General features: G+C 41.4%; 2 protein-coding genes across 6 annotated transcripts; one reads left to right on the forward strand and one right to left on the reverse strand.

The window, feature by feature from the left end:
- Window positions 1-4,236: 4,236 nt before the first annotated feature.
- Window positions 4,237-14,298, reverse strand: LOC109873282 (protein cornichon homolog 2-like). 2 transcript variants are annotated; one of them, XM_020464921.2, is made up of 8 exons: window positions 14,195-14,298; window positions 12,181-12,350; window positions 11,027-11,664; window positions 8,835-8,903; window positions 8,352-8,399; window positions 6,601-6,713; window positions 6,376-6,519; window positions 4,243-6,180 (listed from the first exon to the last, which is right to left on the reverse strand). In XM_020464921.2, exons 3-8 carry the CDS (start codon window positions 11,075-11,077, stop codon window positions 6,153-6,155), a joined length of 453 nt encoding a protein of 150 aa, XP_020320510.1. In that variant the 5' UTR covers window positions 11,078-11,664; window positions 12,181-12,350; window positions 14,195-14,298; the 3' UTR covers window positions 4,243-6,152. The 2 variants fall into 2 exon arrangements, with proteins under 2 accessions (XP_020320509.1, XP_020320510.1); XM_020464920.2 differs by lacking the exon at window positions 14,195-14,298 and having other exon boundaries at window positions 4,237-6,180; window positions 12,181-12,872.
- LOC109873281 (WD repeat-containing protein 74) lies at window positions 6,972-20,189 on the forward strand. 4 transcript variants are annotated; one of them, XR_004205923.1, is made up of 7 exons: window positions 6,972-7,073; window positions 14,207-14,331; window positions 14,804-14,939; window positions 15,044-15,145; window positions 18,366-18,507; window positions 18,650-18,703; window positions 19,029-20,189. XR_004205923.1 is itself a non-coding variant. In XM_020464918.2 (6 exons), coding segments are annotated over exons 2-6 (480 nt in total). In that variant the 5' UTR covers window positions 14,221-14,331; window positions 14,804-14,937; the 3' UTR covers window positions 19,209-20,189. The 4 variants fall into 4 exon arrangements, 1 of the variants encoding a protein (XP_020320507.1); XR_004205922.1 differs by lacking the exon at window positions 6,972-7,073 and adding an exon at window positions 13,685-13,751; XR_004205924.1 differs by lacking the exon at window positions 6,972-7,073 and adding an exon at window positions 13,762-13,907 and having other exon boundaries at window positions 14,213-14,331.
- The last annotated feature ends 4,042 nt before the right edge of the window (window positions 20,190-24,231 follow it).

The raw sequence follows: 24,231 nt of genomic DNA on the forward strand, positions 1-24,231 counted from the left end.
CATTGAATTTCCATCACTTGCATTTTTAACTATAAACACCCAGTGCACCACTACCAGATCACCGAATCAAATTATTAACAAATATACAGTACCAGTCAAATGTTTGGACACACCTACTCATTCAAAGGTTTTTCTTAATTTTTACTATTTTCTACATTGTAGAATAATAGTGAAGACATCAAAACTATGAAATAACACATATGGAATCACATAGTAGCCAAAACAGTGTTAAACAACCCAAAATAGATTTTATATTTGAGATTCTTCAAAGTAGCCACCCTTTGCCTTGATGACAGTTTTGCACACTCTTGGAATTCTCTCAACCAGCTTCATGAGGTAGTCAGCTGGAATGCATTTCAATTAACAGGTGTGCGTTGTTAAAAGTTAATTTGTGGAATTTCTTTCCTTCTTAATGCGTTTGAGCCAATCAGTTGTGTTGTGACAAGGTAGGGGTGGTATACAGAAGATAGCCCTATTTGGTAAAAGACCAAGTCCATATTATGGCAAGAACAGCTCAAATTAGCAAAGAGAAACGACAGTCCATCATTACTTTGAGACATGAAGTGACCAAAAAAGGGTTTAACAAATTAAAATATATTTGAGATTCTTCAAAGTAGCCACCTTGATGACAGCTTTGCACACTCTTCGCATTCTCTCAAACAGCTTCATCTGGAATTCTTTCCCAACTGTCTTGAAGACGTCCCACATATGCTGATCACTTGTTGACTGCTTTTCCTTCACTCTGTGGTCCAGCTCATCCCAAACCATCTCAATTGGGTTGAGGTCGGGTGATTGTGGAGGCCAGGTCATCTGATGCAGGACTTAAGTGTGCCTTGAAATCTAAATAAATCACTGACAGTCTCACCAGCAAAGCACCTCCATACCCCCACACCTCCTCCTCCATGCTTCACAGTGAGAATTACACATGCAGAGATCATCCGTTCACCTACTCTGTCTCACAAAGATATGCCGGTTGGAACCAAAAATCTCAAATGTGGACTCATCAGACCAAAGGACAGATTTCCACCGGTCTAATGTCCATTACTCGTGTTTCTTGGCCCAAGCAAGTCTCTTCTTATTATTGTTGTATTTTAGTAGTGGTTTCTTTCCCGAAGTTCGACCATGAAGGCGCTACAGAGGGTAGTGCGTACGGGCCAGTACATCACTGGGGCTAAGCTACCTGCCATCCAGGACCTGTAAACCAGGCGGTGTCAGGAAGACCTTAAAAATATCAAAGACCCCAGCCACCCCAGTCATAGACTGTTCTCTCTACTACCGCATGGCAAGCGGTACCGGAGTGCCAAGTCTAGGACAAAAAGGCTTCACAACAGTTTTTACCCCCAAGCCATAAGACTCCTGAACAGGTAATCACATGGCTACCCAGGCTATTTGCATTGTGTGTGTCCCCCAACCCCTCTTTTTACACGGCTGCTACTCTCTGTTTATCATATGCATAGTCACTTTCATGTACATACTACCTCAATTGGGCCGACCAACCAGTGCTCCCGCACATTGGCTAACTTGGCTATCTGCATTGTGTCCCGCCATCTGCCAATCCCTCTTTTACGCTACTGCTACTCTCTGTTCATCATATATGCATAGTCACCTAAACCATATCTACATACTAACTCAATCAGCCTGACTAACCCATGTCTGTATGTAGCCTCGCTACTTTTATAGCCTCACTACTGTATACAGTGCCTTGCGAAAGTATTCGGCCCCCTTGAACTTTGCGACCTTTTTCCACATTTCAGGCTTCAAACATAAAGATATAAAACTGTATTTTTTTGTGAAGAATCAACAACAAGTGGGACACAATCATGAAGTGGAACGACATTTATTGCATATTTCAAACTTTTTTAACAAATCAAAAACTGAAAAATTGGGCGTGCAAAATTATTCAGCCCCTTTACTTTCAGTGCAGCAAACTCTCTCCAGAGGTTCAGTGAGGATCTCTGAATGATCCAATGTTGACCTAAATGACTAATGATGATAAATACAATCCATCTGTGTGTAATCAAGTCTCCGTATAAATGCACCTGCACTGTGATAGTCTCAGAGGTCCGTTAAAAGCGCAGAGAGCATCATGAAGAACAAGGAACACACCAGGCAGGTCCGAGATACAGTTGTGAAGAAGTTTAAAGCCGGATTTGGATACAAAAAGATTTCCCAAGCTTTAAACATCCCAAGGAGCACTGTGCAAGCGATAATATTGAAATGGAAGGAGTATCAGACCACTGCAAATCTACCAAGACCTGGCCGTCCCTCTAAACTTTCAGCTCATACAAGGAGAAGACTGATCAGAGATGCAGCCAAGAGGCCCATGATCACTCTGGATGAACTGCAGAGATCTACAGCTGAGGTGGGAGACTCTGTCCATAGGACAACAATCAGTCGTATATTGTACAAATCTGGCCTTTATGGAAGAGTGGCAAGAAGAAAGCCATTTCTTAAAGATATCCATAAAAAGTGTCGTTTAAAGTTTGCCACAAGCCACCTGGGAGACACACCAAACATGTGGAAGAAGGTGCTCTGGTCAGATGAAACCAAAATTGAACTTTTTGGCAACAATGCAAAACATTATGTTTGGCGTAAAAGCAACACAGCTCATCACCCTGAACACACCATCCCCACTGTCAAACATGGTGGTGGCAGCATCATGGTTTGGGCCTGCTTTTCTTCAGCAGGGACAGGGAAGATGGTTCAAATTGATGGGAAGATGGATGGAGCCAAATACAGGACCATTCTGGAAGAAAACCTGATGGAGTCTGCAAAAGACCTGAGACTGGGACGGAGATTTGTCTTCCAACAAGACAATGATCCAAAACATAAAGCAACATCTACAATGGAATGGTTCAAAAATAAACATATCCAGGTGTTAGAATGGCCAAGTCAAAGTCCAGACCTGAATCCAATCGAGAATCTGTGGAAAGAACTGAAAACTGCTGTTCACAAATGCTCTCCATCCAACCTCACTGAGCTGGAGCTGTTTTGCAAGGAGGAATGGGAAAAAATTTCAGTCTCTCGATGTGCAAAACTGATAGAGACATACCCCAAGCGACTTACAGCTGTAATCGCAGCAAAAGGTGGCGCTACAAAGTATTAACTTAAGGGGGCTGAATAATTTTGCACGCCCAATTTTTCAGTTTTTGATTTGTTAAAAAAGTTTGAAATATCCAATAAATGTCCTTCCACTTCATGATTGTGTCCCACTTGTTGTTGATTCTTTACAAAAAAAATACAGTTTTATATCTTTAAGTTTGAAGCCTGAAATGTGGCAAAAGGTCGCAAAGTTCAAGGGGGCCGAATACTTTCGCAAGGCACTGTATATATAGCCTATCTTTTTACTGTTGTTTTATTTCTCTACTTAGCCTATTGTTCACCTAATACCTTTTTTGCACTATTGGTTAGAACCTGTAAGTAAGCATTTCACTGTAACACCTGTTGTATTCGGCGCACGTGACAAATAAACTTTGATTTGATGAAGGCCTGATTCACGCGTTCTCCTCTGAACAGTTGACGTTGAGATGTGTCTGTTACTTGAACTCTGTGAAGCATTTATTTGGGCTGCAATTTCTGAGGCTGGTAACTCTAACTTATCTTATGCAGCAGAGGTAACTCTGGGTCTTCCATTCCTGTGGCGGTCCTTATGAGAGCCAGTTTCATCATAGCGCTGGATGGTTTTTGTGACTACACTTGAATAAACTTTCAAAGTTCTTGAAATCGACTGAACTTCATGTCTCAAAGTAATGATGGACTGTCGTTTCTCTTTTCTTATTTGAGCTGTTCGTGCCATAATATGGACTTAGTCTTTTACCAAATAGGGCTATCTTCTGTATACTACCCCTACCTTGTCACAACACAAATGATTGGCTCAAATGCATTAAGAAGGAAGGGAATTCCACAAATTAAATTTTAACAAGGCACACCTGTTAATTGAAATGCATTCCAGGTGAATCCCTCATGAAGCTGGTTGAGAGAATGCCAAGAATGTGCAAAACTGTCAAGGCAAAAGGTGGCTACTTTGAAAAATCTCAAATATAAAATCTATTTTGATTTGTTTAACACTGTTTTGGCTACTATGTGATTCCATATGTGTTGTTTGATAGTTTTGACATCTTCACTATTATTCCACAATATAGAAAATTGTAAAAATAAAGAAACCCTTGAATGAGTAGGTGTGTCCAAACTTTTGACTGGTACTGTATATAGCAACATAATAGTTGTACCACACAATATTGTAACACATTGCTATTTTATTAGAATATGTGAATTGCTGTGTGTACTGTATATCATATTGTATTATAATGAATACAAACTAGCACACCAACAAATATAGCATACAGTGATGAGAGATGTGTAAAAGATAGTATCAAATACTTATTCTTCAATATACTGTATATTAATTCATTCATTCTGATAAACTGCATTATGACATTCATTGATGGTCAACCTATCTATATTTCCTCTCCTTTGTGACCCCCCTGTTTTGTGCTTTAGCGACTGTCTGTGATTTACTCACATTGTTGTCAGGGTTGAAGGGTGGTTCTGTTTTGGAGGGAACTGTCATGATGAACAGAACATACTGTATGTCTTGGCACAAGAAACCTAGCTGAACAACATTGACACATTACTCAAATGTGAGTGGCTCCACTATAATGCAGGGCGCTGTGTTCAGATGCCAACATGAACCCTATCGGACTTGTCGTACACAATGAATTACTACAATTATGATCAGTTTATGGTAAACAAATGATCACACAGTATTTTTCAAGTTCCAGTACGACTCATTTCTCTAATGAGTTTAAAATTACACAGTGTGATCATTATCAATGAGCTACACACAGAGCTATGGTTACATGATGATGAGGGCAGCGCCAGCTAAGTCACGGCTTTGAAATGAACCAAGAGTCAAGTGTCTGCCAACATTCACTGTAACACTTGAGTAAGAACAGTTATGTAAGTCCAACCATAGTGTTCTATGTGAGAAGGTTTACTGCGCTTGACATAGTCATCACAGCAGACCGATCTATCATCATCTTCAGCAGCCTCGTCTGCTACTTGTGTCACACAGTATTATTCCACAGAGGAAATACGATCCCATGTACAGTCATCTCTCCTAGGCTATGATCACATTGCTGTTGTTGTGAATTTAAAATTGCTTTTCGTGAATGAGGTTTCCATGATCTAGAATCACGGAGCGCAGAGCTCTTTGGAAAGTCTTGGTGAAATCAGCCCTTCCTGCCTAGAACAGAACAGACAAACACAGAATACTTAAACACCCAAGTTCCAAGTCACCCAGAGTCAAAACATCCATTTCAATCCTGAATAATTTTGTGTTGGAATGAAATGTGCCTGTTTTCCCTGGGTGGGGACTGGGATCTGGGAGATAGTGCCTTGACTGGAATGGACCTAGACTCAAACACCACTCCGGGGTGTCTGTGATCCTTCACAGAAGCTTATGCCCATCGCATGTAATTTATGAGTTCATACATTTTATATTTTTGAATAACACAATTACCATCACGCTGGTTCGAAATAGTAGCATTGAATGGTGTATTTATCTGATGAAACAACTATTCATATCCTCAGAAAATTATCTACCACAACTACTGAATTATTGAAATACCAAATCGGTAGAAGAACTAAATACATTTTGTGCATTTTGTATTTTCTTTTCTAAAAAGGTTTATTGGAATGGAAGGATATGAATCTGCAACATCTACTTTAGGACTTAGGCAACACAAAGTTTATAAATTCACAGTTGAGTGACTGTAATACTCAGAATAGCAGAGGAGACCTGCAGGCCCTAAGAAGTGATGTGGTCAGATCAAGGCAACACGTATACTAGTTGAGATGTGTTCTCTCTTTCTCTTCTTCATTTCAATCCTCCTCCTTTGTGGCTCTTCTATGTCTGCTCCTCCTCTTCTAGATGGATTGCAGTCTTGAGCAGGTGCAACAACATCTCTTTGCCTTATTTCCTCACAATGTCCTCCAAGGTTCATCCCTCCATCCAAAGATTTGAGGAGAGCAAATCATGGTCTGTGATGATGGAGTAATGGGTGGTGAGAAAGAGGGGTGAGTGACATCACCCGGTCTTAGTCGTTCTCTTTCTCTGTCTTTCAATCTCCTCTTGGCCTTCTATACTGTGTTTAGAAACTCACCAAGGCATAGACCATACTGTCAAGGACAGAGAGAGAGGCAGAAAAGAGAACAGGAGGACACCAGTGTTAGAAGGAATGTGACATTGCCACGCAGTAACAACTGACAGCGGTTATTGTGCAGCAAGAAGAGGAGGCTCCCATTCGTACAGATCAACGTTCACCAATGAACCGGCTGGACTGATGAGAGATGGCTTTATTAATAGGACCTCACCTGTACAGGTAGTAGAAGAAGGAGAGCAGGTAGAAGCCCAGCTTACACCAAGACTCCTTCTGACAGTAGTTCAGGATGTCAGAATTCATCACACTGACAGGATCATACATGACCTCTGACCCATCTGCTGGCCGATGGAAAAACCTGACGAGAGAGAGCTTTCTTACAACAGATACAACTAAAAAGCCTTGTGATAGAATGCTGGAAGTTGGTTGTGTTGTGTACCTCCAAAGATGGTAGAAGAGCAGGGGGATGTTTAGGCCCAGGGTGACCCACTCTCCAGCACACATGAACATCAGGCAGAACAGTCCATGGATGGAGTATTCTGGCACCACCAGCTAGGAATAATACAGACCGTTAGGGTGCATATGGCCACACAAATGCAAACTCTGTCATTATCATTAACACTTCAGGACAAATTGCTTTGAAAAAGCTGCCATTTTCATATGAATGAGAGTGATAGAGTTTAGTTATGATTTTCTTAAAAGAATGCAGGCCTGCAGGTGTTCCCTCCTTCAATCGCCCCTAATTGGCTCTATAGCTTGCCCATTAACACTGACAGAGGGAATGAGGGGGGGTGGCAGTATGGAAAGCCAGTTAATTATAGTGTGTGCGCAACCTGGTCTCAGAGCATTTTGTATTATTATGTACGTAAATCCGAGACGCTACATTTACTAGGATATGTTACGTTTCGTATGGTATGTATTCATTTGTGGATTTCCATCACCCATTTCGTACAATATGTTACGAATTTGCAAAATGTATGATATGTTACTAATTCTAGCTAGGTGGCTAAGTGGCTAACATTAGCTAGCTGGCTAATGTTAGCTAGGCTAGGTGTTAGGGTTAGGGGTTAAGGTTAGGGTTAGGGGATGGGTTAGATAAAAAGGTTATGGGTAGGGTTATGGTTAGGTGGAGGGTTAGATAACATGCTAAGTAATTGCAAAGTAGCTCAAAAGTATTAAGCAGTCAAAGTTGCTAATCGGTGGAATGATATCAAATACATCAACACATGGTTTACATGTGTTTGATGCCATTCCATTTGCTCCGGTCCAGCTATTTTTATGAGCCGGGTTCCCCTCAGCAGCCTCAACTACCTTGATGAGATTTGACGAGGGTTCCCTAGTGCTAGACGTTTGCATTATATGTTCACGTTACAAGTTCCCATCTGTCTTATGTAACCATACCCAATGGTGTAAAATACTTAAGTAGTATTATAAAGTATATTTACTTAAGTTGATGTTTGGGGTATCTGTACTTTACTATTTATATCTTTACTTTTACTTCACTACATTCCTGAAGAAAATATTGCACTTTTACTTCATACATTTTCCCTGACAACCAAAAGTTACATTTTGAATGCTTAGCAGGACAGGAAAATGGTTCAATTCAAGCATATAATCAAGAAACCCGTAGTCATCCCTACTGCCTCTGGCCTGGTGGAGTGCCGTCTGCTTTGCTTAATATAAGGAATCTTAAATGATTTATACTTAAGTATATTTTAGCAATTACATTTACTTTTGATACTTAAGTATATTTAAAACAAAATACTTTTAGACTTTTACTGAAGTAGTATTTTACCGGCTGACTTTTACTTGAGAAACATTCTATTAAGGTATACTTTCTCAAGTATGACAATTGGGTACTTTTCCATCACTTACCATATCAAACGCAACATATAATACTAATTTGAGTGTCTCGGATTTACATTATTATGTTATATCTAGTCTATGAGACCAGGCTGGTGTGTGATTGTTGTGAGTTTGAGAGAGTGAACGAGATTGAGGAGGTGGGCTACGGGAAGGAGGGGATATGTGAATCAATCGATCTCAGTCCTCAAAATAGATACATATATTTTTTTTTCAAGGTTCTCTGGTGCCCTTCTGTCACTCTCATCCTCCACACCACCACTAGGTGTGTGTGTGTGTGTGTGTGTGTGTGTGTGTGTGTACATGGGCTGGGAGCCACTCACTCACCTTCCGCAGCAAGTTGCAGATTCTTTCAATATTCAGAATTCTTTCCCTCTGAAAAGTGAACAGGAGAAAGGAGAGTCAGATATCTAGCTAATATTTTTGGCAAACACCCTCACAAAAGTAATAATCGCACTTCCCTGGTGTTGGCTCTGTTTCAGAATGTTCTTGTGTACTATATTGCAAAAATATACTTGGCAAAATAGAAGGTACGTTACATTGAGTAAATGCTTTAGATAAAAAATGATAAATAAACCAATCAAAATAAACTAAAATGTTCTATTTGAATAAGTGTCCATGGTCTATGTGTGCCTGTCTGTCTACGGTGCTCTGCTCTTCACAGCTGAGTGGCAGTGACTGTAGGTGGACACGGATAGAACTGGATCACACAAAAAACAATTTCAATATTTCAGACACATTTGGCTCCACACTACTCAAGAGGACTGTGGCACAGAATTCCAATCCCTCTCATAAGGCATGGGGCCTTACCGCTCTGGTGGGGTTGCTCTGATCGATTGGGTTCTTGAAGTCTGTGCGCAGCTCGTCAAACGCAATAATCTAAAAAGACATGTACAGTGTATATGGGTAAACTTTCTGCCGTTGGATATATCTAAATGTGTTCTTTCACTGTGTTATTCTCATTCAAACCAATCACATACCTTTTTAGCTTGTTTTTTTTTTCCTCAATATTTCTTATCTTCAGTTTTCCATCCCCATACCTCCACTCACCCTTTTGCACCTTTCGCATACTCTGACTCTCTCTTTCTCGCTCTCTAAGATCTCCATCTAAGCATCCCTTTCCGCCTCTCAACGTTCTTCTCTCCCTGTGACATCCATCTTTCCCTATCAGAGACCAATCACCATCTCCACATCTGTCTTTTACTCTCAACAATACCTTTATCGATCTATGTCACTCCCCCTTCTCTGTTTCATGCTCTTCTCTGTTGTAAACAGATGCAGTTTCCATGGTGATCCGATGATCCCTTAGCGGGCACCATGGTTACTATAAAAGTGAACAAGCCGTGTCATTGGTTGAGAGCCACACAGAGATGGGGGGGGGGAACCATGGATGGAGGCAGATGGGGGGGAAGGGGTGGAACAAAATTATAATTTAATAAGCATTCTCAATAACATGGTTCGTTGCTGACACATACACACACTCTCTCTCTCCCCCTTTTCACCTTCTCTTCACACACAGAGACAGACAGACTCTTTCCCTCCCCCATCTCTCTCACAGACTCACACATTGACTGACTCATATGCAGTGCATTCTCACCCACTAGTCAATTCATTAGTCAATACTTTAGTTATTTCAAGCCAGTCTTTTGTATTGATGTGATAATGCTGTGTTGAATTTCAAATGAACAATGTCTCCGTCTAGGGAGGTAGGCAAACTTGGTCCTGGAGAGACGCAGGCACTTCATGTTTGTTTTATTTAACCAACCTGGAAAACCAGGTGTGTTGAATTTAGGCAATCACTGAACTGATCAATTAGCTCAGTTGGTCAGGTGTGGTGCCTAGTTGGAACAAAATCCTGCAGTGCCTGCGACTCTCCAGGTAAAGGGTTGCCTATCCCTGCCCTAGATAGAAGGCTACAGCTGAGAGAGATGGTCTCTGGCTATTGTGCAGTCTGTGTCTGAGGCTTTAGACATGCAGAATACTGATTGTGCAGAGGTCTCCATTGACGCCTGTACAAATTCCATTAATCATTCTGTAGTCAGTAAGTTGGTACACAAATATACAGGTAACTGCCAAAATAAAGGAAACACGGGTTAATGAGGGATACAAAGTATATTGAAAGCAGGTGCTTCCACACAGGTGTGGTTCCTGCTTTCTTTTAAATGCCCAGTTGCCCATTATTTTGGCTACCATGTCTAGAAGAAGAAATCTCAGTGACTATGAAAGAGGGATGTCAAAGGAACGTGTGTGTGTGTGTGTGTGTGTGTGTGTGTGTCACCAGGTCTCAACCCAATTGAACACTTACGGGATTATTTTTTATTTGTTTAACCTTTTATTTAACTAGTCAAGCCAGTTAAGAAAGAATTCTTATTAACAATGACGGCCTGCTCCGGCCAAACGCAGACGACGCTGGGCCAATTGTGCACCGCCCTATGGGACTCCCAATCATGGACAGTTGTGATACAGCCTGGAATGGAACCAGGGTCTGTAGTGACTCCTCTAGCACTGAGGTGCAGTGCCTTAGACCGCTGCGCCACCCGGTAGCCCATCGGGAGACTAGCTCATATTAATAATAGACTTCCGGTTTTGAGTGTCTCACACACACACACACCAAACCCACACACACACAGACCTACAGTACTGATATAAATAACAAAAATAATGAGTCACACATGGGCACATGGACACACATTCACACCAACCAATGGCTACGCTACACTTATTGTATTGTCTCATTCTACTATTAGTCATCACCTGGAATTATATATATTTCTTAGATTATTTCACCTTGGTTACAGACCAACCAATTCTTTATTTAAGGTATGAGTCACAATGCACACAAGAGAATGTTGCTGAACCACCATCCCCCAGTCTAAAAACATGGTTTAGGTGAGAATCACCATCACCCAGAGTCTAAAAACATGGTTTAGGTGAGAATCACCATCACCCAGAGTCTAAAAACATGGTTTAAGTGAGTGAGTGTGTGTGTGAGCTCAACTCACCTGCCAGATGACGAAGAAGATGAGTGCAGCACACAGCACTAAGGTGAGCATGTAGCAGAAGGCTGCGAAGGTGAACGCCGTGGCTGCACTAGCCAGCCTGACGATGAGATGGGTCGAGAGAGGGGGAACTTCCCCTCCTCTCTCTATTGCGGACTATCCCTCCTTTCTCTCAGGAGGTTATTGTCTGTTCTTCCTCTCTCCCTCCCCCTGACACTCTGACTGTCCTCCCTCTCAAGTTGTATTGAGAGCCCTTATTGTCCAAGTGAGGAGTAGAAGTTCTGGAAGAAAGAAATCCTGCCCTGCTCTCTGCTGTGGTCTTTCTATTTCAGCTTATCTAGGTTACACAGTTGGTCCTTCTTGAGTTCCTCTTCCCTTTTCATGTGCCTGTGCAAAAGCTTTTCTCCTTCACTGTGCAAAGGCTTTCCACACATAGACTTTGTAAAGCGGTCGACAGGCACAGTTGTTCAGGGAGAACAGCTATAGCTGAGCAATGCTCTCTCCTCTGGCCCCAGCCTCTGATTCTGACAGACAGGAATTTTTGTGCACTTAACGTGTCTGTCCCCTCTCCTTTTTATAATGTCCACTTTGCCACTGAAGATGGCACATATTTCAAGAACAATATAATTGTTATTAAACATCTGTAATAGAAAAAAATGGTGGTAAATGGTATTAGATATTATTCAGAAGATATGTTTTTTATTCAATTCTGATATTTCAATGGTTTTAAACAGAGCAGATATGCTGTTAAGAAACAGATGACTGTTTATACTTTTAGAGTCATATAATAATTTTCCACTCATGTAAAGAGGAAGGATTTTCCTTTTCATCCAAGAACAGCAATTCATACATGTACAATTAAACAAATATTCGTACAATGATAGCTATTAGTGATCATTTAGAATAACAAAAATAGCGAAGATTATTAGCTTACAATCAACTGATCACTTTAACAATAAAAGCTTGAAATTATTTGATAAATGGTGTTGTAATGTATAGAGTAGAATATAAACAAACTGCAATATGATATCATTCTTAGGCACTCCATGCTGAAGTCTAGAAGCAATAAAGACTGATGAACGATGTATCAGGATAAATATCATCTGTGATGATGACAATAGATATTTTGATTGATCTTAATATTGATCAGAGTGTACCTGTGTCTGGGGGTAGATGCGTCTGTCACTGAATATCCCACTTCTTCCTCTCCACACTTTGTCTCTGTCAATATGGGTTGACACCATGTCAGAATGTTCTGTCTTGCCTTTCTCTATCCATCTCAGTCGCGTCCATGAGATTTCTTCACTCATATGCTTTTCGGTGCTCACTTGCAGGGTGAAAAAACTACATTTAGAGAATCAACTATGTCAGATGTTAAGATGTTTTTTGTTATTTTGGTACGATTATTTTTCTCAAGAAAGGAAAAACATCTCCACAGCCCTTAGAAGTCTAAGTTAATTAATGATTTATCTCGTCCCCCCCTCCTCTTTCGCTTCTCTCTCTCCAAAACTCCCCCTTATGCTTTCTCTTTTCTTCCTCTAAAAAAAAGAATGGAACGATTTTGAAGAAAGACTCTCCCTCATCTTCTGTTCTCCTCAGTCTCTTCTTCTCTTTCTGACTGTCTGATAAAGCAATGTTTGTATCTCCCTAGAATATAATGGCCAAGTTCATTCAACAGTCTCTCTCTCTCTCTCTCTTGGTCCCTCTCTCCCTGGCTTGTATCTGTTGCCGTATTCCCTTGTTCCCCAGATATGGATGAGGGGGCAGGGCAAGCTTTGAATCTTTTTTTGTCAGCTCCCCTTGTTTGTCTCTATCTATCCCTCCCTCTGCTCCCTTTCTCGCTCACTCTCCCTTTGTCTCTCTTTCTCGCTCTCTCTCTTTCTCGCTCCCTCTCTCTTTGTCTCCTTCTCTCTCTTCATCTCTTGCTCTCTCTCGCTCTCACTCCTTCTTCCCCTTTGTCATGTGACACTGGTGTCCTATTCTTCAGTCCTTTCGAGAAAGATGAAAAGGCTTTCACTCTTTTCTTGTAATGATGGGATTATTTCTGTTACTTTCTTTCCCTCCCTTCTCTGTTCTCTCCAAGCTACCTCTCTCTTTCTGTGGTCCTGCTGTTTTCACCCTCATCCCTTTATACCCTGACATTGTCAGTCTCTCTGGCCCTCTTCTCTTGGGAGGATTTCCACACTTTTTTAATTCCCACAAATCTTTGGCTTTTGATTTTAAAGTGCCCATGCTGTTTCCCCGTAATCCCCATCCCTGGCCCATCTTTTGTCACCCACTAAATCTGTCCCAACAGCTAGTCTCTGGTAAATCCCCCAGGGTGACCTGAAGACTCATAAACTCTCCTCAGATTGATTAGCCACTTTCTCCTCTGCCTGTCCCCTACTCTACCTCAACGATTACAAATGTGAAAATGTGAAGAAAAAAAACATCATACAACAAGGAAATTAAACAAAAACACATTTTGAAAATGAAGTGATGAAATCGTACATAATGTATAAACAACAACAAAAATGAATTTGTTCTTTGTTGGTGTCTTGTGTTTTTTTCTTCCTGTGCACGATATGTATGTACTGTATGGCCCTTAAATATATCAGTGACTAATATTATTTGTGTGCAATAATGTCTGTGGATTTTGGATTGCTTGGACTGATATAAAATGTAAAGCTCAAGAGCACCATCTGCTGCATATTTTATATATGAAAGTGTAGGTCGTAACAGAATTCCGGTGAGTAGCGTATCCCTACGGATGACATTTTGGACACGCAATAACGTGTTAGACCATTTGTTGTTGTTTTCTTGACAATATTTTCTTTCTTGTTCATGGAAGACATAAGTCAAGTTTGTTCAGTATGGGTTGGATCAGAAACAGGGCTATTGAAAGGTGAAAATGATATAACTCAGTAAATTAGCCATGCTGTCATTTTGTTGTGTGTGCTATTTGTTAGAGCTAGCTATCTAGCAGCCCACGTGTTTGCTAGCTAACTTCCCTAGCTTGACAGTACCTTTCCCTAATGCGTCACAGATAGTTTTAGGAATGATGACCATGGGGGGGGGGGGGGGGGGCAATGGAGCCCTTGATGATGTCTGATCTGTTGGTCATTGATGTGTTTAGAGTGCACATGGGTCTGAATGTTTGCATTGTGGTTGTTGGGCTATTGTGTTACTTACCTGTCTTGTCAGTTCTAGGTGGGGTCTGTGAATGGCACAGTGAAGAGGTTCAGCACAGAGGAGGGCATCATTACTGAGACCAGACAGTCTGGGGAGAGCAACCAGGGCAGGTTCACAGGACTCGCCGCCACAGACCGGTATAGTTGTGTAGATAAAGACACTGGTCATAACATGATACAGGAGCTGTTGTTCATGCACACTGTCAATACACACTAGCAGCTCTGTGGTCATGTGTTGAGGATCCTGATGTAGACACTGGGCGACTCTCTCCCTGTGTGTCTCTGCGTTTTCTGATCAATGTGTGTGGAGACAGGACTGCTGAGGGTCTGGAAGGAGGACAATACAGACAAAGTGAATGAACAACAACTCCTGTACTGTGCTTCTACATCTGCATTGCTTGCTGTTTGGGGTTTTAGGCCGTGTTTCTGTACAGCACTTTGAGTCATCTGCTGGTGTAAAAAAGGCTTTATAAATAACATTTGATTGATTTTGCCACAATACCACTCAGGCTTCCTAGAGGCTGTTACATTGCAGATGGATACTATATAATTATGAATGATTGACGTTGACTGACATTTTCTTGAACATAACCCCTATCCCTATATCTAGGTTGGAATAAATATTGTGAAGAATGTTTGTCGGATGCGACAGAATCCCTAACGGCGCAACCAAGTGGCTACAGGAGGGAAAGAGAATGGCCTGGGATCCGGAGAGACCTGAAACACCGGTCTTCGCCTCCAAGAATGTAAGAGTCTAACAACTACATTTCAAGGAATTACAGCGGGACCATCTACATAGTATGTTATGTTTCGGTGTTGGGTGCGTTGACACAGCTTCTTTATGCTGCAGGTGCGTAATGACTGGCTGGACCTGCGGGTGCCAGAGTGGGTTAGAGACATGGCCTTCATCACAGACTCAGACAAGATGGACACCTGCACAGCTCAACACCAGGTCTGTCTGTCTTTCCCTGTACAAGCCCTGTTCTTAGACTGGGTCTGCTGGTCTTCTCAGCCAGCCTTGGAGTCTTTCCCTGTTCTCAAACGATACATTCATCAGGAGTTTGACGCATTTTTGTTAGATACGCAACCAGGCCAGCGCTGTACATTTTGGCACTCTGGGTTTGGTTCAGCTCAGTACATTTTGGGGGGGATGAAACTGTCCTGTAAAAGGTTAATTCATATTATACAATGGGTGGTTCTAATCCTGAATGTTGATTGGTTAAAACCGCATTCCAGCCGGTGTCTATTCCACAAGTTACCACCGGCTAAATCTATGAAGTCTATTTACTCTGTTCCATCTGACTTCGCAATCCACTGTCACATCAGCCAAACCAAGCAACTTATAAACTTGATCTCCACTATAAAAAGCATCTCCTTTTGAAGTGATTGTGTTAGCTGTGTTGTTGACTAGCTCCTCTGAACAACAGTGTCCTGAGGAGAGAGCACATTTTCTATGCCAGGCGAAATTGCGCCTCATTAGCTCATTGTTATGGATGTATCCAAATAAATGTTACTAGAAAACAGCTTATGCAAATGCAGCTACTGTTATTATTTTGTCTGCAATGTTTGATGTGACTGTAAGTTAGCAGTAGTTGGCTAGCTAGCAAGCAAGGGATAAGAACATTGCCAGCCAGTATGGAAATGGAACATTTAGAATGAACGACAGGGTCACATCCATAGATACAGAACAAAAAGACTGAACGACTGGTTCGAGTCTCTAGCAACCGACAGAACGAACCACCAGCCGGCTTGGGTAGCAACCCGGGACTCTGTCTTGTGGAAGGATGAAATAGTATGAATAAATTCATCAAAATAATGTTTTTAATGAAAATATGTCAGTCATAATTTGAGTATGTTGGTAAACCATTGTATAAAAGTGATAATGCCCTGGACTTTGTCTTGAGCTTAACAATACCCGTGCCAATATATCCTCCAAACACCGGCTCCTCGGGCATTATCACTTAATTGGTCAAGTTCAAGTACCCTGATGTATGGTTTGTATCATTGCTATTAAAACCATTAAACTTCTTAACTTAACTCGCGTCTCTTTTTCTTATTCATCTATCTAACAACGTAACAAAAGCAACCTATTTTTTTTACTGATTTAGTAGTTAGGTGTGAGTGTATGATCCAGGGAGAGGCAGTTTCGGGAGTACCCCCCTCCACAGACCTCTCCCTCCCTGCCAACCAAGACAGTGTTACAGTGGGCAACACATATGGCCAACTCGCCATCTTAGGTCTGCGGAAAGGGGAATGTGGGAGTCGATGTCTCTTTCTGCTTGTTGTAATGATTGTGCAGTTGCTTAGTGATCTGCTTGAGTACTTTTCCATGTCAGCTTCTACCGTTGAAGTTGGAAGTTTACATACACCTTAGCCAAATACATTTAAACTCCGTTTTTCACAATTCCTGACATTTAATCCTAGTAAAAACATCCTGTCTTAGGTCAGTTAGGCTCACCACTTTATTTTAAGAATGTGAAATGTCAGAATAATAGTAGAGTGAATTATTTATTTCAACCTTTATTTCTTTCATCACATTCACAGTGGGTCAAGTTTACATACACTCAATTAGTATTTGGTAGCATTGCCTTTAAATTGTTTAACTTGGGTCAAATGTTTCAGGTAGCCTTCCACAAGCTTCCCACAATAAGTTGGGTGAATTTTGGCCCATTCCTCCTGACAGAGCTGGTGTAACTGAGTCAGGTTTGTAGGCCTCCTTGCTCGCACACGCTTTTTCAGTTCTGCCCACAGATTTTCTATAGGATTGACGTCAGGGCTTTGTGATGGCCACTCCAATACCATACTTTGTTGTCCTTAAGCCATTTTGCCACAACTTTGGAAGTATGCTTGGGGTCATTGTCCATTTGGAAGACCCATTTGCGACCAAGCTTTAACTTCCTGACTGATGTCTTGAGATGTTGCTTCAATATAATGTTCCTGCCTCATGATGCCATCTATTTTGTGAAGTGCACCAGTCCCTCCAGCAGCAAAGCACCCCCACTACATGATGCTGCCACCCCCGTGCTTCATGGTTGGGATGGTGTTCTTTGGCTTGCAAGCCTCACCCTTTTTCCTCCAAACATAACGATGGTCATTTTGGCCAAACAGTTCTATATTTATTTCATCAGACCAGAGGACATTTATCTGAAAAGTACAATCTTTGTCCCCATGTGCAGTTGCAAACCGTAGTCTGGCTTTTTTTCTGGCGGTTTTGGAGCAGTGGCTTCTTCCTTGCTGAGCGGCCTTTCAGGTTATGTTGATAAAGGACTCGTTTTATTGTGGATATAGATACTTCTGTACCGGTTTCCTCCAGCATCTTCACAAGGTCCTTTGCTGTTGTTCTGGGATTGATTTTGCACTTTTCACACAAGTACGTTAATCTCGTCTCCTTCCTGTGCGGTATGACGGCTGCGTGGTCTCATGGTGTTTATACTTACGTACTATTGTTTGTACAGATGAACGTAGTACCTTCAGGCATTTGGAAAGTGCTCCCAAGTATGAACCAGACTTGTGGAGGTCTACAATTTATAGCTGATTTCTTTTGATTTTCCCATGATGTCAAGCAAAGACGCACGGAGTTTGAAGGTAGGCCTTGAAATACATCCACAGGTACATCTCCAATTGACTCAAATTATTTCAATACGCCTATCAGAAGCTTCTAACGCCATGACATCATTTTCTGGAATTTTCTAAGCTGTTTAAAGGCACAGTCAACTTAGTGTATGTAAACTTCTGACACACTAGAATTGTGATACAGTGAAATAATCTGTCCAAAATGTTTTGGGAAAAATTACTTGTGTCATGCACAAAGTAGATGTCCTAACCGACTTGCCAAAACTATAGTTTGTTAAAAATAAATTTGTGGAGTGGTTGAAAAACGAGTTTTATTGACTCCAACCTAAGTGTATGTAAACTTCCGACTTCAACTGTATTTGCCATTGTGCTACATTAGAGATGCATTTGCTATATGTGCTCTTTGAAACTTCTGTGTAAACTTAATTAGCTGCTACAGGCAAAACAATTATCTTCTGATAGTCCGATTTTAGCTTTTTGTGTGTGCGAGTGCATGTTGCATGCCTTTGTGTTCTGTGAGATCCTCTCCCCTCGACCACAGTCTCTTATTTTTTTTCTCTAACCCCTCCTCCTCCTCTTGTCCTCTCCATTCGCTGCAGGCCTAGAGTGTGTGGGTGTTTTAAAGGGGCTGGCAGGAGGGGTGTGGGGGCTTCAGTTCCACCCTTCTCTCTGGTGGCTTCTTGTGGTTTGGACCGCTTTCTGAGGGTACACAGCCTGGAGGACCGCTCTCTACGGAACAAGGTACACACACACACACACACTTACACTCTCCGCACACTTGAAGCCAGCTACATAATCCATCATTAGTGAAGCCTCCTACACAGTTTTTGAATAATTGTGTTCAGTAAAAGTTTGAGGTTCTTTCTCTTTGTCTCCCTTTCAGGTGTATCTGAAGTCACGACTCAACTGTGTGCTTCTGTCCAGCGGAGATCTCGAGGTAGGGGAGAATTAAGTGCAATGAATCAGCCTATGTTTTAGACTTTGAAGTGCAATACTTTGTCATCTGTCTGACCTTCAAATTGAGACTTGCTAGTTTTTAATGTGGTGATATGACAGAGCTGTTAGAGGGGTTTTCATAACCCCTGACATGCATATATTTACTTATTTATTATACACTATGATAGAGTAGTTCATTTAAATTGACATAACAGTAATGCCAAACAACAATGTTAACGGTCATTTGCTGTTAAAATTATTATTTTTAAATGTGATTTTCCTGCATTATGCTGTAGTATGTTTACAGTCTCTCTCCTCTATTTCAGCTGGGCAGTACAGGAGTGAACAGAGATGTGGAGGAAGTAAAAGAAGATAGAGGAGAACTGGATAAGGTGTGGAACACTGTGGGGATGATAAAAGAGAAGGCGAAGAAAAGAGAAACAGATGAAGCTGTTGTTGAAGAGGCAGAGAAGATGAAGCTGTTGTTGAAGAGGCAGAGAAGATGAAGCTGTTGTTGAAGAGGCAGAGAAGATGAAGATGTTGTTGAAGAAGCAGACAAGAAGACTAAGAAGAGGCATCAAACACTATTTATTTCTGAAACATATTATACCCTTATATTAAACTAAATATGGCTGATACCGCAGTAGACACGACCACCGAGATTTCAGAAAAGGAGCTCAAGGAGAGGTGGAGGAGAAGGATAATGGCAGTCGGGACGCACCAGCCAACAGCAATGGAACACACACAAATGGTGAAGAAAAGACGGAGATAAAGGGGGTGGAGGTCGGGCTTCCTTCTGAGAATTCATAGGCGAGTGAGTAAACTTCCACTACCATTCGTACTATTGGCCATCGTGCAATCACTGGAAAATAAAATGGATGATCTACGATTAAGAATATCCTACCAACGTGACATTAAAATCTATACTCTTATGTTTCACCAAGTCGTGGCTGAACGACGACACGGATACTATAGAGCTGGCTGGGTATTCCGGGCATTGGCAGGACAGAGAAGCTATGTCTGGTAAGACGAGGGGCGAGGAGGTGTGTCTTTGTAAATAAGAGCTGGTGCACAATTTCTAATATTAAAGAAGTCTCGAGGTACTGCTCGCCTGAGATAGTGTGGTTTACAGCTTATCATGAGGTATTCTATCTACCAAGAGAGTTCTCATCTATATCTATTTACCACCCCAAACCGATGCGGGCACTAAGACCACACTCAACGATCTACATAAGGCCCTAAGTAAAGAAAACAATGCTCATCCAGAAGCGGCGCTCCTAGTGGCTGGGGACTTTAATGCAGGCAAACTTAAATCCGTTTGACCAAATTTTGACCAGCATGTCACATTTGCAACCAGAGGGATACATACAAAACTCTCCCTCACCGTCCATTTGGCAAATCTGACCATAATTCTATCCTCCTGCTTACAAGCAAAAACTAAAGCAGGAAGTACCAGTGACTTGTTCAATATGGAAGTGGTCAGATGACACGGATGCTACAGGACTGTTGGGCTAGCACAGACTGGAACATGTTCCGGGCTAGCACAGACTGGAACATGTTCCGGGATTCATCCAATGGCATTGAGGAGTATACTGCTTCATCAATAAGTGCATCAACGACATCGTCCCCACAGTGACCGTACGTACATATCCCAACCAGAAGCCATGGATTACAGGGAACATCCGCACCGAGCTAAAGGCTAGAGCTGCCGCTTTCAAGGATCGGGACACTAATCCGGACGCTTATAAGAAATCCCGCTATCCCCTCAGAAGAACCATCAAACAGGCAAAGTGTCAATACAGGACTAAGATTGAATCTTACTACATCGGCTCTGACACTCGTCGGATGTGGTAGGGCTTGAAAACTATTACAAACTACAAAGGGAAACCCAGCCACGAGCTGCCCAGTGACGTGAGCCTACCAGACGAGCTAAATGCCTTTTTAATACTCACTTCGAGGCAAGCAACACTGAAGCATGTATTAGATCGCCAGCCATTCCGGACGACTGTGTGATCACACTCTCGGTAGCACATTAGAGCAAGACTGCTGATCCTCAACACTGGGGCCTTTCAGGGGTGCGTGCTTTGTCCCCTCCTGTACTCCCTGTTCACCCACGGCTGCGTGGCCAAACACGACTCCAACACAACTAGAGGTCGACCGATGATGATTTTTCAACACCGATGCCGATTTATTGGAGGACCAAAAAAAAGCCGATACCGATTTAATCGGACGATTATTATTGTTTTTGTTGTTGAAAAAAGACATATTTTTAAATTTATTTGATTTATTTTACATTTTGTAAAATGTATTTGTTATGACAATTACAACAATACTGAATAAAATCAATTTAGCCTCAAATAAATAATGAAACATGTTCAATTTGGTTTAAATAATGCAAAAACAAAGTGTTGGAGAAGAAAGTAAAAGTGCAATAAATGCCATGTAAGAATGCCAACGTTAAGTTCATTGCTCAGAACATGAGAACATATGAGAGCTGGTGGTTCCTTTTAACTTGAGTCTTCAATATTCCCAGGTAAGAAGTTTTAGGTTGTAGTTATTATAGAACTATTTCTCTCTATACGATTTGTATTTCATATAGCTTTGACTATTGGATGTTCTTATTGGCACTTTAGTATTGCCAGTGTAACAGTATAGCTTCCGTCCCTCTCCTCGCCCCTACCTGGGCTCGAACCAGGAACACATCGACAACAGCCACCCTCGAAGCAGCGTTACCCATGCAGAACAAGGGGAACAACTACTCCAAGTCTCAGAGCGAGTGACATTTGAAACGCTATTAGCGCGCACCCCACTAACTAGCTAGCCATTTCACATCGGTTACACCAGCCTAATCTCGGGAGTTGATAGGCTTGAAGTCATAAACAGCTCATTGTTTGAAGAGCTGCTGGCAAAACGCACGAAAGTGCTGTTTGAATGAATGCTTACGAGCCTGCTGGTGCCTACCATTGCTCAGTCAGACTGCTCTATCAAATCATAGACTTAATTATAACATAACACATAGAAATACGAGCCTTTGGTCATTAAAATAGTCGAATCCGGAAACTATCATCTCAAAAACAAAATGTTTATTCTTTCAGTGAAATACGGAACCATTCTGTATTGTATCTAACGGATGGCATCCCTAAGTCTAAATATTGCTGTTACATTGTACAACCTTCAATATTATGTCATAATTATGTACAATTCTGGCAAAATAACGACGACCATTGTTAGGAATAAATGGACTTCACACAGTTCGCAACGAGCCAGGCGGCCCAAACTGCTGCATATACCCTGACTGCTTGCACGGAACGCAAGAGAAATGACACAATTTCCCTAGTTATAAGACATTCATGTTAGCAGGCAATATTAACTAAATATGCAGGTTTAAAATATATACTTGTGTATTGATTTTAAAGAAAGGCATTGATGTTTATGGTTAGGTACATTGGTACAACGACCGTGCTTTTCTCGCAAATGCGCTTGTTAAATCATCACCCATTTGTCGAAGTAGGCTGTGATTCAATGAGAAATTAACAGGCACCGCATCGATTATATGCAACGCAGGACACGCTAGATAAACTAGTAATATCATCAACCATGTGTAGTTAACTAATGATTATGTTAAGATTGATTGATTTTTTATAAGATACGTTTAATGCTAGCTAGCAACTTACCTTGGCTTCTTGCTGCCCTCGCGTAACAGGTAGTCAGCCTGCCATGCAGCCTCCTCGTGTAGTGCAATGTAAGGCAGGTGGTTAGAGCGTTGGACTATTAACCGGAAGGTTGCAAAAACAAATCCCCGAGCTGACAAGGTAAAAACCTGTCGTTCTGCCCCTGAACGAGGCCTAGGAACGGTGGGTTAACTGCCGTCATTGAAAATAAGAATGTGTTCTTAACTGACTTGCCCAGTTAAATAAAGGTCTGCAAATCGGTGCCCAAAAATACAGATTACCGATTGATATGTAAACTTGAAATCGGCCCTAATTAATCGGCCATTCCGATTAATCGGTCGACCTCTAGACACAACAGTGGTAGGCCTATAAAATAGTGCTATTTTATCAGTATTGTTGTTTTGTGTCCGTATGAGTTGAGCACATTCTCTATATAGTTAACTGCTGATTCAGAGGCAGACGGCTCTACCCTTCTCCACATGTTCAGGGTGACATCTCAGACTCAATGAAGACCAAAGATAAGTTTTAAACAGGGCTAATGGACTATTGTCAGCATTATTAATTTAGTATTTTTTTAGATCCTTTTTGTTTACTGCTGCTAGTAGTTAATACTTTGCCAGGCTGGTCTGTTAACACAAAATGTTTGCTCTACTCCTCCAGGCTATCTCTATCGCATGACACAACCACCACATCTTATCTTTGGCATGCAGGCTCAGTCAGGCCGGAGACATCTCCCTCTCCTGCACCACTAATCAGAATGGAATGTGGCTGTTGGTTGTATAGCCATCACTTAATCAGATGCCAGCCCAAGCTTTGAAGACTCCTCTCAGTTCACTCAGAAAAGGAGAGAGAGTTCGAAGAACCCTACTCTATTGCATAAAACAACCATTCGGGTGCATAAACAGCATTATAATATAATTTTGTAATTTTGCTACCATACACAACAGATGGCCTCCATGATAAAACGCCTCCACGATAAAAGACACTTGACCCATTTGGGGGGCTGGCTTCTGCAATGTTAATTACCCCCTCTTAAATCTTAAGGCTTTGGTCATGTTCCGTATGCATTTCACACAAGTTTGTACCATTTGTACCCAAGATACTGTTTTTTATTTTTTTAAATTTATTTTAGGTTATTATGTTATGTCTGGCTGACTCAGAAATTGTGTTGACAACGGTCTTTATCAACATTCCCACCCTGGTGTTTTTAGTCTCTTCTTGTGCAGTTATATTTCATGATTGCTATTTGGTTGCTTCAACCACTGCTTTGTATATTCTGGTTCTTGATGATTAAATAAATCAGTCTTGTCTTAAAAACTAAAAAGTTTCCAAATGCCAGTAGTGGAGAGCTTAAAGGAAAAGACTGTTCTCTTTATGAGGAACGCAGAAGGTCTAGAGGTCTGCCAAAGCCTGTGTTGTGGTTGTACTGATTGTTTTCCCGTTGAGTCTGTACTGGAAATGCATTAGCCAGAGTTTCCCATTAAAACTATAACCACTCTGGTGCTGTGTGCATGCCTTTCTGTATCAACTTCATTGAAATGTAGCCAACATTAAACATGTACGGATTGAAATTTTGGCAACAACTCACAGAATAAATATTATATTAAATGTACAATATCCCAGGGCTATAACAATTTCTCATATGAATTCTGAACCTTCTGAATCATATGAATTCTGTGTGAGAGAGAGGGAGAGAGAGAGAAAGAATGCAACGTCCCTAATAAACAGACAGGTGGCGTCTGGCACCATTGGTTGGCTTACTGGTGGTGTCCTCTACTGAAAATCACTCAACATGATGGGTGTCTTTCAAGTTGTGTACTTAGCATGGATTTGTTTTGTCATTTGTGTTTGTCAGTTT

Source organism: Oncorhynchus kisutch, linkage group LG28, assembly GCF_002021735.2.
Source record: "Oncorhynchus kisutch isolate 150728-3 linkage group LG28, Okis_V2, whole genome shotgun sequence".
In the NCBI taxonomy this organism is placed as follows: domain Eukaryota; kingdom Metazoa; phylum Chordata; class Actinopteri; order Salmoniformes; family Salmonidae; genus Oncorhynchus; species Oncorhynchus kisutch.

Coding starts and splice junctions, on each gene's coding strand:
- LOC109873282 (XM_020464920.2), bottom strand. CDS start 11,077: ATGCTCACCTTAGTGCTGTGTGCTGCACTCATCTTCTTCGTCATCTGG. Junction 8,400..8,834: donor AGAGCAACCCCACCAGAGCG/GTAAGGCCCCAT, acceptor TTCACTTTTCAG/AGGGAAAGAATTCTGAATAT. Junction 6,714..8,351: donor TCTGCAACTTGCTGCGGAAG/GTGAGTGAGTGG, acceptor TATTATTCCTAG/CTGGTGGTGCCAGAATACTC.
- LOC109873281 (XM_020464918.2), top strand. Junction 15,146..18,365: donor CCTGCACAGCTCAACACCAG/GTCTGTCTGTCT, acceptor CATTCGCTGCAG/GCCTAGAGTGTGTGGGTGTT. Junction 18,704..19,028: donor TGTCCAGCGGAGATCTCGAG/GTAGGGGAGAAT, acceptor CCTCTATTTCAG/CTGGGCAGTACAGGAGTGAA.